The 15462-nt window shown below is 34.8% G+C and overlaps 1 protein-coding gene across 1 annotated transcript in view; it reads left to right on the top strand.

Annotated features, from left to right (window-relative positions):
* The window catches only part of NUP37 (nucleoporin 37), a 30747-nt gene that overhangs the window by 11785 nt on the left and 3500 nt on the right, over positions 1-15462 (top strand). The window contains exon 6 of the mRNA XM_016223209.2: positions 14077-14167. Within this exon, the coding sequence (XP_016078695.1) occupies positions 14077-14167 (91 nt within the window). The remainder of the gene's footprint in view (positions 1-14076; positions 14168-15462) is intronic.

Raw genomic sequence — 15462 nt, 5'->3', positions numbered from 1 at the left:
CATTTTAAAAAATAGAGAAAATGTAACTTCTATAGATGCTCCACAAACTGATAATTCATTTAAATTGTAAGAATGACATAAATGTGAGTTTCAAAACTGGTGAGTTAAGTTCTCATCCCAGTTTGGAAACTTCTCTTGGTGTCTCTCTGCCTCTTTATGGGTGTCTCTCTGCCTCTTATTTTATATTTGAACATTTGTGAAATCTAAATATATATTGGGTCAAATTCTCCAATATTGGACAAGATCAGTAGGATAATAAAAGGCAGTTGCCATATTGTGAAGTTATCTCACAGATCCTGTCTGGTAAGTTAGTGTTTAATGATGAATTGCAAATTTCATTTGCTAAAGCAAGACTCATGGGAAATTTGTGTTTTGACAAATTTAAAAGTCTCTATATAAGGTTTTCTGTACATATATAATGCATTTCAGTATCACATTCTTCCACCCCACCCCCAGTTTGGAACAGGTGAAGTAACTACAACATTTAGTAGTACCTAAAGCTGGAGAATATCACGAGTAAAAAACAAGATGAAGAGCCCGAGTAGGAGGTGGAAATAAGCTGTGGAGTCAGGAGTGAAATGAGTGAATCAGTCATTATAGGAGTGTCAGTTGCTTCATTTCTTTCAACAGTACTGTGAGAAAAAGGAAAAAAACACTGTATGTTACTATCTTGCATTGTTTTAATGTTTGATAAGGCTATCACAAAATCATTAGTGTTTATAAACACTTGTACACATACAAAACTATTAAATATATGTCCTTTCACTTTGGAAGTAAAGCCACTATCTACTATTTAAATTTTAATATTTGTAATAGCTCATCTTCTTAAAGTTACAGAGTCCTAGGCCATTCTTTATGTACTGCCTGTTAAAATTTTCATGTCAGGGACATGAAAGATTTACATGACATTAAGATTCTAGGGCCTCAAGTATTATAAAACCAAGTTTATATATAGACCCAAAGAGTAAAAGGGAACATTTTTAAGATAAAAATCAGATTAGATCACTGGAAATAAATGGTAACACTTCAGTTCTCCAAAACATAGACTTTCCCAATCACGCATTTGGAATAATGATACCTGAGAAGGGGGAAGTGAATGTCTTTGCAGGCCAAGGATTCCCCTCTGATTAGTAAGAGCCACGAAGACCCGGATTACAGTCAGTGATCTGTGATTTTTTTCTTGTACTAGACTTTGGGGTTTTTGTAGACTAGTAAAAGTGTCCTAAAATTTGGGGGGACTGACACAGGGTTTCCAACTTTTTATTTTGTTAAGTAATAAGAATTTTAAAAGTTCTACTGCCTTCTATTACCATAATTTTATGAGAGGAAGAGCATTATTACTTTAAAAAGGACAAAGGGCTTAACTTCAAAGTGAAGTTAAGCTTCATAAATTTAACTTTTTGAAAAAGTCACTATGTTGCCCATAATTGTCTTATTTTGCTGGACTGTGTTTTATGGTGTTATTGTTCAGCAAATACTTGCTCTCCCTCCCCCCGTGGAAGGAGATTTCCCCACTCTGTTGGGCTTACCCGTGTGACTTGTTTAGGCCATTTTAATACTGGCAGGTCAGACCCAAGCAAACACTAAGTGTTTTATTTGGTTTCACTTGACCTACTGTCCTCCATCTTTGCTATAGGATGAGCATGTCTTAGGTAGCTACTGGCCCCAGAATGAGAAACATTCTGGACCCCTCTGCTATTGTGAAGTAAAGCTTCCCACAGACCCAGGAGCAAGAAATTTATGCTTGTTTTTGTAAGCCACTGAGATGTTATTCAGATCTGCTACTTCTTTACTGACCTTCAGTTTAGTTACTGTTTTGCATGTCTTTTTAAGCATTGTATCACTTGCCTATAAAATGACTCCCTAGGTGACACAGGCTTTGACTATGATTGGATAAGGATTTCACCACTGACATGCAGACTGAGACTATAGGAGGTATTGCTTTATTTAATAAAGTGATAGGAATGATTCCTGGGATGGAAATGTCTGTTTCCTCTGCCCAGTTGCATAGATGCCATTTGGATAGTGTCTTTACTCGCAACTTGGCAATTCTGCACTTTGAGTTAATGAAGATTGTTGTACTGAAACATTTTTCTACTGTAGTTTTTCGCCTCAGAATTCCTTCTGTCCTTTGTTACTATGAGAGTGCATGATACTTCTCTTCCTTACTTTAAACTTCCTGACTTATTTGTGTCTTCTATTTCTTTTAAAAATCTTATCTATATTGCTTACCTTTTGACCCAAAAACTTTGACTTTAATAGCCAATCATAACTTTCCTTTACTTCTAGCTGGCAAACTGAGCTCATGAATTCTAAATTTAACTCCCCAGCTATTGATAAAATTGAGCAATTCAGCCCAGCTGGCATAGCTCAGTGGTCGAGCATCAACACATGAACCTGGAGGTCATGGTTTGATTCCCAGTCAGGGCACATGCCCGGGTTTCGGGCTCGATCCCCGATAGGGGGCGTGCAGGAGGCAGCCGATCAGTGGTTCTCTCTCATTGTTGATGTTTCTATCTCTCCCTCTCCCTCCCTCTCTGTTTTTAAAAACATTTAAAAAAAAATAAAGGATTGAAGAGTACAGATATATAAATATACATATAATAACATGGATAAAACTTAAAAACATTATGCTAAGTGAAAGAAGCTAGACATAAAATATTCTATGATTCCATTTATGTAAAATCTGAAGAATAAGCAAGTCCATAGAGAGAAAACAGGTGGTGGTGCCAGGACCAGGGAGGAGGAGAGAGAGGCGCAGCCTACGCAGGGGAATATTACATCAATGCCAATTTTTAACGTTTTGTATATAAAGAGAAGAAGGGGTAATTTCTCTCTCTGAATTAGTACCAATTTTTTAAAAATAATTTTTAAATGCAGTATTTTGATCTAAACATGTTTACTGATGTTTGACTTTGGCATTTCCAAAAGAGAGACAATATTATAATCAGCTAGATTTATAGCCTTAGGAACACCATTTCAAAGCGATCTCTCCCCTGAACTGGTTCATAAAGTTTATGTATTTTATTGAACATTGTCAAGTTCTGAATCACACAGAATAAAGATAGTTCTCACGTGCATGTGTATGTCAATCCATTAAAAAGGTTTTCATCTTTGGTTATAGAGAAGAAGTAAATGTATACAAAATAAATCAATAGATTAGTTTATTCAGTCAGCAAATATCAAGTGCCTACCTTGTGCCAGTCACTGCTAGACACTCAATCAGTGATTTATTTTTAAACTGTGAATAATGGTTTCAGAACCATTTTAGGCTTCTCTGAGACTGCCAAAGGTAATTTTCCTCATATAAATGCAATATTAATAAGTAAATATTGCTAAGTATTTTATTGAGTGCTTTACTGTATGCTCACCACTCTAAATGCCTTTGTCTATGTAAATTTCTTTAATTTTACAGCTCTGAGATTGGTACTGTTTTTACCCTTGTTTTACAAGGTGAGGATACAGTTATAGAGAGGCTATGTAACTTATGGACCGTGACTTAGTTGTTACCTAGAGTAATGAGAGTATCAGGCAGTCTAGCTCACCTGCACTCTTAAGTCACTCACTCTTCTGCCTGAGTGACAGTTTCCACCTTTATCCTGAGAAGATGGTATTTGTATCTGAGAATATTTTAGATCTTTATTTCTTTACATTCTGTAACATAGCTATTAAAACTGTGAGCCAAAGTGCTACTTATATGATAGGTTAAATTTTATATGACATTTCATCTAGTTTTAGTATTCTGTAATCTGTGCAAGTTCTTAAGAAAACTGAGTTCTCATTTAAGTCAGTGGTTCTTTGTCAGTCCCAATACCCACTTTTTTAACAAATCTTTTATGATACCGTATAATCTTAATGAAACTCATAGAAAATATAACCTATCAAAATATATTGTAAAAATTATAGTACTTTAGTTGTATAAACATTTCTATAAAAAGAAAACAGGGCATATATATATATATACATATATATACACACACACACACACACACACACACTCAAATATGGCTACATAAGAAGACATAGTGAGATAGTCTTTGTGCTGTTTTACAATGAATAAATTTAAATATCAGAAAAATGTAAGGCAGAGGCAAGACTGCCAGGTCGAACAATTCCAGGGCTATGGTTTGCATAGAGTACAATGTAAATAGTGCCATCTGGAGTTCTGCAGTGTCATAGCCCTGAGTAAATTTTGATATTAGGATAAAAACTCATGTCCGTAGTAACAAGAAAACTAAATATGGGAAGTGAAAGAGGGAAATAGTGTTAATCAAAATAGAGATAACATGACAAAACAAATTATAGGATGTCGAGTTGAGAAAATAAGCCAGTTTTCATATGGATACTATCAAAATTATTTACTGTTTTGTTGTAGGATGGAGTACTAACAAAAACTGCAAAAAGCATCTCTTATCTTGAAATGTGCCTACCTTTTCAGGTATTTCTAAATTTCACTGGGACATTTAAAAGTCATGTAGAATGTCTAGCATCCTTGTTTCTCATCCACTGAATGCCTGTCGTACTCCGATTCTTACAGTCAAAAATGCCTTGGGTATTAGAATCACCACCTGTTGAGAAGCATTGATTTAGATAATAGTATGTGACCAGGCACTATTCTAAGTGTTCTGTATGAATTTAATCCTCAAAAACCTTATATAGTGTGTTCTCTTATTATTCCCTCTTTTTACAGGGAGGATCCTGGGCAGTCTAGTTCCAAAGTACTACATATACTGTTTCTACTTGAAGGTTCTTTAAGAAGCTTTAGTCTTTTTCTGTTACTGAAAAAGCAGATGCTCATATTGCCTGTGTATTCTAATCAAAATCACCTGTCATGTAGGGCTTAATAGATTGATAGAATTGTACTTAGAGTCATGTCTACAGAAGTGTTATCTTCTACTTATGAAGAATTTATAATTTTTTTTTTTTTTTTAATATATCTTTATTGATCTCAAAGAGAGGAAAGGAGAGGGAGAGAGAGAGATAGAAACATCAATGACGAGAGAGTCATTGATCAAGCCTGCAACCGGGCATGTGCCCTGACCGGGAATTGAACCCTGATCGCCTGGATCCTAGGTCGACGCTCAACCGCTGAGCCACGCCCAGCTGGGCGAGAAGAATTTATAATTTTTGAAACACTCTAGTAAGAGTTCTTGAAATGAAGCCATCATGTCCTTCTTCATACTTCACAAACTCAGTTTTCAGATGAGGGAAGTTATTCTCAAGTAGACCACTCTGGCCTCTTCACTAACAAAATATTTTGCAGAGCCAGCCATGCTTTACTTCCTTAGAGGCATCACAGCACCTAGGAGCGTCCTCTTGTGGTAGGTGCTCAGTGAATAAGTGAAGGAAGAGATATCTGTATCTATCACCACGTCTTTAGAACAAAAGATGCTGTTACCAAACAAAGCATCTGACAGGAGATGTGTTTAGTAAAGAAATTCCGAGTAAGTCATGGAATGGGATTGCTAACCATTCAGCCTCATGTTCTACACCATTTCTATTACGGTCCCTTATCATGTCCAGCATATGAAAACACATATACAAACATGTACACATATCTACGTAAATATCTGTTTGTGAGTATGCACATGCATGGGAAAATGTAAATACTAATATTTATATTTAAGATCGAGTGTCATCGAAAGAAAGTTAAAATTGTTATGATATTTGAAAAGTAAATAAGTACATATTCATTTAGAAAGATTTATTATCTCCTACCTACAAAAAAGCCTTAAGCTTATTATTTTAAAAACTCACTAATACAGAACATCTCATTCCCCGTCAGTGCCAAATAGCAGATGTTCTTGTATATTAAAAACAGTACGGTTCTGTAAGAGCAAGTCAGATCAACAAGTAATTATTAAACATGTTTAGTATAGCCAACATTTAGTTCTCTGGGGATACAAAAGAAATAGAAGACCCAGTACTCACTGTAACTACAAAGGATGTCAGAAGTAAATCCCTTTCCTCCTCCTCCCCACCAGTAATCTCTTAAAATATTACATAAAATTTATGGTGAAAGAAAATTGGCTTCTAGAAACTAAAGAATTCTTAGTTTAAGATGAAAATAATAGAGGCAAGTAATGTGCCATTCACTTTGACTATAAAGCATGGGATATTAGTAGTTGTCGTGTTCTAGCTGTCATCATTTTTAAAAAGAATGGGAGGAGTGGGATATAAAAAATAAAGAGTAAGTTTATTTTTTAGGAATATAACCAAATCACTAGATAAGGGAATACTCAGTTACCTAAGATATTCACTAAGCCAATAGTATCAGTTTTTGAAAGTTTTTGTAAGAGGAAAAAGGAGGTTTATCAGATGTCTTCTGTGTACCCCACGCTAGCTGAGTTCTTTCCACATTACCTCTGTTCATATATATTTGAACAGTCTTCAAGACCCAGAGTTAAGATGGAATGTTCCTTCCCCACCCTCACCCCAGTTGGGATCACAAAATACGTGATTTATTTAAAAATAGTCCTGTGGGAAACAGGAAGAAGGGAACTGAAAGCCTTCTTTAGGTAGGCCAGTGAAGCATCCCTGAGGAGGTTATCCCCATTTAGAAGCAAATCGTGCCTAAATAATTCTAGATACAAAGAGAAATCAGGAAAGTTTATGTTATTCATTAGAATGTTATGGCTAAATAAAGTTCTCTGCCTGTCTTCTAAAATTCCCTCTAATTTTTGTAACATTTTAATTATTGCATAGTTCTAACAGGAACTTTAAGAATGAGATAAAATAGTTTGTGTTGATTTTGGTAATAGTTTACCTCCAGCTAATGGAACATAAGGATTCTGTCTTAATTAAGAACTATCCAAAATTTATACTAAAACCTGTTGATCACATTTGCAGATATTTTAATTTAATGAAATGGAATCATATGTTAATGAAAGATTATACTAGAGTAAAAGTAATAAAGTGACGAAAGAATTTTCTGAAATTTTATATAGTGGTGTACTGGTAACACCACTGTCTAGTATTCAACTCTTTGTTCTCTCTCGTGCCTGTATAGATGAAATACAAAACCTCTGCTTGATAAAGTGGATTACCATATCAGTGATTGCAGTAATTTAAGCCTGCTTTATGGGGCCCTCATGTGGTTGCAGTAAGTGAATTGTGTACATGAGAATAATATCCATAAACACGTTTTAGGTTTATTTTCAAAGTCTTTTTATCTGACTGATAGGAGTACTTTCCCTCATTTATAGCATATAATCAAATTTTAAATTTTTAAGTATATCAAAATTTTTCTTAGAAATAATGAAATGCTAATATTCCCTGGTAGCTTTACTGGTGTTTGTATTAAAGTTTATGTTACTTAAAGGAAAAGTCCTTTTACTCTGAATTCCTTGAAGATGAAATCATTACATAATATCTGAAAACTACCATATGGTATTTTTTTGCAGTTGAGAGTTTAATTTTGAGGTTTATTTTTAAATGTGACAAAATTTTCGACAATTCCTATCCTTCAAAAATCTACCTGTTCGATACATGGATGCGGAGGACTGATGGTTGCCGGGGCAGGGTGGCGGTGGAGAGGGGTCGGGAGGAGTTGGGAGACTAGGTGGAAATAGTGAAGGGTATAAGAAGTACACATTGGCAGTTACAGAACAGTCACGGGGATGTAAAGTACAGCACAGGGAATCTAGTCAATAATATTTTAATAACTGTGTGTGGTGCCTGGTGGGTACTGGAAATATCAGGGGGAGCACTTTGTAAAGTATATGATTATCTAACCACTAAACTGTATGCTATACACCTGAAACTAATACAAAATAATATTGAATGTAAAGTGTAATTGAAAACTAAAATTTAGCTCGACCGGGCGTGGCTCAGCGGTTGAGCGTCGACCTGGGATCCAGGCGATCGGGGTTCGATTCCCGGTCAGGGCACATGCCCAGGTTGCGGGCTCTATCAATGACTCTCTCATCATTGATGCTTCTATCTCTCTCTCGCCCTCTCCTTTCCTTTCTCTGAAATCAATAAAGATATATTTTTTAAAAAACAAAAAAAAAAACCACTAAAATTTAAATATATATATTTATTTATGTAAGTTAAATAAGATATTAATTCTCCTCTGGGGTGACCTCAGGTAGTGTCTTACCTCTGTGATGATAAACTTGTAGTAAGTAGTAGTTGCTAAATTTGTGTATAATTTCAAGTAAACAAATGAAGCAACAACAAGTAAGCTATAAATTTTTTTTAAGCTCTCCAAGGCTTCATGAAGATATATGGTAGATTATTTTTTCCATGATATAGTTGGCTTATTAATGTTATGTTTGAAACAGGGCACTTTTTCTCTCTCCAAAACATACATGGCCTTTGATTATGGACTGTATTTTTGACTCATTATTTTTAGTTATTGAAGGGTAATGTAAATCATGTGCAGTTATCCCTCATTTTCTTCCGTATAATTCTTCTTTATCTTAGATCAGTAAAATTTCTTCTAATCCATTCTTTTATCATTAATACTACTAGTACATTAATACTACTTGGTTAGTAGTCTAGAGTACATATATTTTAAAAAAGCAGAATTAGTCTAATCTTATTTCTGAATATATTTCCAACACTGACACATACTGAAGCACCCTTTACAAAATTCTTATTTTGTACTATTATACCATTTTGTTGCCTCCAATGGTAAGGCTTTTTGCCTAGCTATCAGAGTCCTTCATAGTCTAAGCCACACACTGACAGTTTATTTATTCACCAATCTAACCTACCACCATATCCACTGTCAAGATTTGTCCATCTAATCCCTAGATTTATGCTTTCAATTATATGGTCCCCCACTTCTGAACTCTTTTTGCACTTAAAACCAGATATTTTAATACCAGATTATTTCATAATTTGTTTCACTTTTCTTTCTAATTGTAAGTTCACTTACTAAGGAAATACACCATGTCTGCTCCTTTTTTGAAGCATCCATAGCATGATGAATAATTTAGTGGTTAATTATTTCAAAATGAGAGGGGGAAAAGCTTTACTTTGCCATCACAAATTCAGTGAAAAATATGTTTCTTGTCTGTAAGTGTTGGAGGTCCCTTTCCTACACCCAGTAACATTGTAAAGTGTCTTCTCATCCTTATAATTACATCTTGGTATTACTTTTGTTCTTGCTTTTATATTTAATTAATACAGTGCTTTATATGATCCAGCCATGTCTTTTAGATTGTGGTTTGTATTTTTTGCTTTACTAGTTACAGAGGGCCAAATGGACACAGATGTGTCATTTAATGTCATCCATTCCTCCTTTGTCTGTGTCGTCATAAACATTTGGTAGCAGAAATTTCCTTATACAATGAACTCCCTAACAGACAATGAGCTGCCAATTAAAAATAGAGAACAAACAAATAAAAAGAACAGAGTATTACCCAGGAAACTTCCCTTTGAATTCTCAGAGGAACATCTCCCTCTGCTAATTTTCAATTTAAAAGGCCCTTAAGAATATCTAGGATCCTCAGTATGCCAACAACCAATTTATGAAATCTTTGTATTAATTAAATGGGACAACTGCATTTAAATTATATATGGTAGAAATACTTAATGATCTGCTGAAAAGTACTCAGTCTGAAATGATTTAACAATAAACTACACCAAAAGTAATTCATAATCTTAGATCGGTATAACTCTTTACATTTTACGAGTAAATCTACGAGTTCTGTTAGGACTATAGAGTGGTGAGGGGTTAGAGATGTTTGTTATAATTATAGTCAAATTGGGTCATTTTATTTTACTAGAAGAGTGATGCCCTTTAATTCACTGTATATTAATGGCTTCTTAATATGTCAGCAGATTAACTTTACCTTAAAAGCTTTTTTTTACTTTGAAATTTCCTTGCAAACATTTAAGTACATATACTCATATGTTTCATATAGCTCCTGATTTTTGATCAGGGTAGTTTAATTTGATGTTATATTTTTATAAATGGTGTATTATCTTTCTGTATGTTTGATTATATGTATTAAAAGGCTGTGAACCCTTACAGGTTTTCTCGTTTTGTGATGTACCACTTTTCTGAAAATTATGTTTCTGTGGTTATAACTAATTAACTTTTAGGTAATTTTATTTATTATAAACAAATTTATTAACAATATTTTTTGAAATATTAAAATATGAATTTCCAAATTTATGGATTTCCCCCCCCATTACATTGGAAACTCTCTTATCTGACATTGTCTAAACCTACAGTTCCTTAAATAAGCAAAAAAGTGAGTAAATTCAGGAAATCATTTTAAAGGAATGTCTACCTACCTTGTTTTCATATATAACATACATGTGAAAATCTGTCAACTTGCCATTTGCCAACCTTTTGACATGAGGCCAAGGCTTTCTCTTTCCTTAAGTTATGAGACCATTTACTAGTTTTGGGAACCTCTTTTTTTGCACAAACCACACTCATAATACAGTGCCTACAATAAAAACACTTGCTAAACAGTCTTAATTCAAATATATCTAGATTTTTATAACATTTATGGCTTAATCTTTTGTAACTGTCACACATGCCTAATTTAAGAATGTTTTTTAATTTAGATACTTAACCTTTAGTTAGTTGCCATCAACTTCGCTTCACTGAAATTGCTTTCACATTCATGTTCTGCAGCTTGTATAGTACTGTAGAATTACATGAATGAGGATGGGTTTACATCACTCACAAACAGTGGCTTGCTAGCAGTGAACTCATAGTCCCTCTTGGTAGGCCTACAAAATGCACGTGTTAGAATATTAGAAAATGGCTTTCTTTTTTCTCAGCAGTTCTACAGAAGGGCAAAGGAAGAGTGTCAGAAGGAGGCCAGTTAAGAGAGTGTGTACTATATAAATTGCGTTCACTACATTTTAAAACTGATGCAAATTTACCCATACATTGACACACGAAAACATAAAATGCAAGAAAAAGGGGGTGATTTGAGAAATCTCCCTTACAAATAAGAGGAACTAAAAAGTTATACCTTTGCCATTCAGACAAATGATTATTTTAAGATTGTTTTTGTCACAAAATGTGTTAGAGGAAGTTTAGGCTTTTTCATTTGTTAATTAAAAAGAAACATGAGAGAAAGAAAAATGAGGTACAGCCAATTTGGAAACCTATTTGACAATACCTGCTAAAGCTGAACATATTTGTAAGCTATTATCCAGCAATTCCACGCCTAGGTATGTACCCAGGAGGTGGGTTGGTGTGTGTGTATAACGGGGTACGTGAGTGTGTGGGTGTCTGCATTTACTGAAAGACATACAAGAAATTTTATAGCGACATTATTGGTAATGACCCAAGATTGGAAACAACTGAAATGTTTATCAGCAGTAATATGGATAAATACAGTGCAGATTACTTAATGGAATACTTCCTATAGCAATGAGAATGAACAAAATACAACATGCAGCTATGTTGGTAAATCTCACAAAATCTGATGTTGAATAAAAGATACCAGACCAAGAAAATATGTACCATAAGATTCACTTTTTATGATCTTTAAGAGGCAAAAGTAAACTATCGTGTTAAGAGTCAGGGTAGCGGGTACCTTTTGTGAGAAGACAAGGCAATGTGACCAGCAGGAAGCACAGGATGACTTTTGGAGTTCTGGAAATACTGTTTCTTAAGTTGGGTACTGTTTTCTCTGAGTGTGTTCTCGTTGAGCTTTATGCTTAAGATTCTTGTGTGTTTATTATGTATGCTGTACTGTAAAAAGTATTTTAAACAAAAGAAATGTGACTTAATCTGATGGAACTGTTATTAACTAGATGAGTCATATAGTAAAGACACAGAAAAATGAGTTGAGCTCCACAAAAGGATTTGAGAAGAACTTAATTATGGAATCTATCAAAAAGGGAAATAAGGCTTAACAACCTAAAGTGCGCCATCTGTAGCTAATTTAGTTTTGATAACTCATTTCATCCCAATTTGTTGTATTATGCATACTTGGTACTTGGAGTATGCAACCACTGAGAATTATTTAATAAGCATATAATTATAAACCATAAATCATTTCATCCTAGTCCTATAAAGTAATCTGGATCACTCTCCTCATTTTTAAGTAGGTTTTTATTTTAATAAGTGTCAGGTTCTGTTCAGGATAAAATACTGTGAAAAAAATTGGTTTATTGGACATGAATACACTTCATAAACTGACCTGTTTCTTTAGACTATCTTTACCCATATTTTCTACCTCTGGTTTTCTTCATTTGAAAGGGGGGAAAAAAATCATGAAAATATTCTGGTATGTATTCAATTTATATAATTGCAAACAAAAATCAAATATGTATTAGAATAAGATCAAAAGAATGGAGCCTTTAAACCATTTCCTCATGGTCTCTCACTGCATTTACAAGACAGATTTCTACTATTTCAATCATGATAAAATACATGCCAGCCAGGTACTTTATCATACAAAAGGCAAAGGAGAAGAAAGAAATATTCAGCTGCCACAATTAATTATCTTCACTATGGGGAATGAAACACAACTGCAGAAACCCTTGGTAAAAGTGATTCACCTCTTCAATTATATTGTAATTCTCTCCCTTATATAGTACATACAGATGAAAAGTATTGATTTGGCAAGAGAAAAAGTATGGTTCTCAGTTATCTAATCAAGTACATAAACATTGTGAAAAACATCTTTGTTAGTTTATATGTTACTATAATATTTCAGGATTGGAGACCCTATAAGTTCTTCAAGGAAGAAAAAATATTTGGAATAATGTGTTTGGTACAGAATACTAGCATTGTTCAGTAAATATGTCTTCTTTCATTGAAATAATTTTTTGCCTAGACTTTAAAGATATATTCATTTGCCCAGCCGGGCATGGCTCAGTGGCTGAGCATCAACCTAGGATCCAGGAGATCAGGGTTCAGTTCCCAGTCAGGGCACACGACGGGGTTGTGGGCTTGATCCCCAGTTGGGGGCGTGCAGGAGGCAGCTAATCAATTACAACTCTCTTATCATTGACATTTCTCTCTCTCTCTCTCTCTCTCTCTCTCTCTCTCTCTCTCTCTCTCCCTCTCCCTCTCTCTCCCTCCCTCCCCCCCTTCCTTTCTCTGAAATCAATCAAGATATGTTTTTTAAAAAAAGATATACTCATTTGTTGACATTTTTTATGGTTCCTAATGAGGTATAAACTATAAAACCTAGAAGGAAAAGTCCTAGGCATTCTAACAAATGAATTCCATTAAGGACCAGAAATCTGTGGGCACTTTGCCAACCATCCACCAACTTCTGTCTCCTGCCATGCTAACTCTATGCCGCACTCTGTACCAATGAGATGTAATAGTGGCCAAGTGTGAAGAATGAGCTGGAAACTAGCAGTCTGGGTGGGGAATAGCACTTCTCACAACAAAGTGAGATTTCTGAGTTTTTATCTCCATGTGGGATAGGAAAGCAATTGAGAGAGAAAGCCAAGTTAGTGATTAGCTTGGTCCTTGTTACTATGGATTTGGAAGTATTGAAGAGAGGGAGCGTGGAAAGAACCAGGTGTTTTTTCCTTTAATGTGGTAGCTATCAATCAAGGCCACCTTTGAGAAAGAGAATTGGGAAGTAAGCCAGATCAAAAAGCATAAGACAGGAATTAGTCCCCGATAGGGAAACCCAGAGGCAGAAGGAGTAAGTAACCAGGAAAAATTCCTTGTATTCCTAAACTCACACCACCTCATACTAGCTTCCTTATATATTATTTTGAAAATGGGAACCACTGAGTGTGTGTATGTGAGTGAGGTACCCTTGGTAGAAACTATTGTTAATTGAAATGACTACTGATGTAGGAATGCAGCCTGAGTAGTTTGAGATTCTGCCCACAAAATAAGGAGTATACGAATAATTTGGTTACAAGTGTTGTCATGTTAAATGAATTAAAGAGAATATGTATGTGACTGTTTTTCCATGGTTCAGTATGGAAAAAGTTAAATTCTTCATACTACTTTCACAAATGTCTAAAATAATTATAATTAGGTTATAATTTTCTTTAAAAGATATGCTTTAAGTACAAATGTCTACCTTATAATCTTTAGCCTTGAATAAATTCATTGAAATTTCTTTATTTAGTGATATATCAAAAATATTTAAAATTATATTCCTTTTCTTTTCTTAGGATTTGGAACTTGGAGGGAATACAGACATCCCATTTTGCTCTTAACTCCCCTGGAATGAGTGTGTGCTGGCATCCTGAGGAAACTTTTAAGGTGGTTATTTATAACAGCTTTCTTTTATCAAGCTGAAAAGATATATACATGCGTAATACATGCACACGTGGATGGGAAAATCAATGACTTTTTACACCTCAGACTCTAATTGTCACAAATGCATTTACTCTAGAACACTTACCTTCAAAGTTCTATATAGTTAAGTTTTTATTTGACAACCATCATCTGTAAATGGCATTTATTCAGAATACACTTTTCCTGCTCTTTGGTAAATTACAATCTAAAAACTGATGCCTAAACTATCTAGTAGCAGTATTCATTTAAAAAAAAAAAAAGTTAAATCCATGCTGTGAACCATAGTTATAAACAGAAAGCATCAGTGGCTTGCAGCAAATCTGACCTAACTGTATGATAGTCAATTCCTATTCAGAGTAGAGCTTTCTAAAACTCTAAACATACCGCTTGGCCCTAACCCTTATCATTGAGAAGATGGGAGCCACACAACAAGAGTTCTCTTGTTTGCCAGTATCTTTTGCATGTCACCCTATTTTATTGTTCCCTAGAATCTAAGAAGTTACCACATTCATCTTCTTAAAGTTAATCCTTCAGTTATTTAGAGCTGATGCCAGTTCCTTAAGCATCCTGTGTTCACAGGTCTCTGATGTATTCATATTTCTTTTCCATTGACTCTTTTCTTTCCTCATACTTACACAAAAAGATAAGCTTGATTAGTTATAGCAAACACATAATATTTACATATACTTGGCCCATCGTCAGTGTTTCTTGTATGTTATCAGCTCATTTACTCCTCATGCCAGCCTTGTGATATAGGTACTGTGGTGAGCCTCATTACAGATAAGGAAACCAAAGCTTAGAGAAGGTAAAGAACTTGCCCAAGGTCACACAGCTACTAACTGGAAGAATTGGCATTTGAACCCAAGCAGCCTACTCCATAGTTCGTGCTCTTAACCATTACAATCTTCTGTGTCCCCGTTTAATTTCAGTCTGTCTTCTTCACACCTTTTATTTGTAAATGTTTGAACCCTTAACTTCAGTTCCTCTTTCCCCATTTCTTGGTCTAGCACTAAAATCTCATTCAATCTCTACTACTCCTCAGAAGTCATCAGTGATATTTTTAACAAATCCAGTAGGCTTTTCCATTCTTAATCTCAAGGCAGCTTTTTACACTGTTACTTCTATCTTGAAACCCAGCTCACTTGATCTTTAAAGCTGCACTGTTCTAGTCGCCGTGAGCATCTTCCCATGTATCTTCCCTTTTTCTTTCTCCTAGGCGCCCAGCCTGGCTGTGCTCTTTATGTCATGCTGCCTTCCGT

Source organism: Miniopterus natalensis, chromosome 2 (assembly GCF_054644295.1).
Source record: "Miniopterus natalensis isolate mMinNat1 chromosome 2, mMinNat1.hap1, whole genome shotgun sequence".
NCBI classification, from domain to species: domain Eukaryota; kingdom Metazoa; phylum Chordata; class Mammalia; order Chiroptera; family Miniopteridae; genus Miniopterus; species Miniopterus natalensis.
The sequence above is the reverse complement of the archived record's forward strand: the minus strand, read 5'-3'. Positions and strand labels throughout refer to the sequence as shown.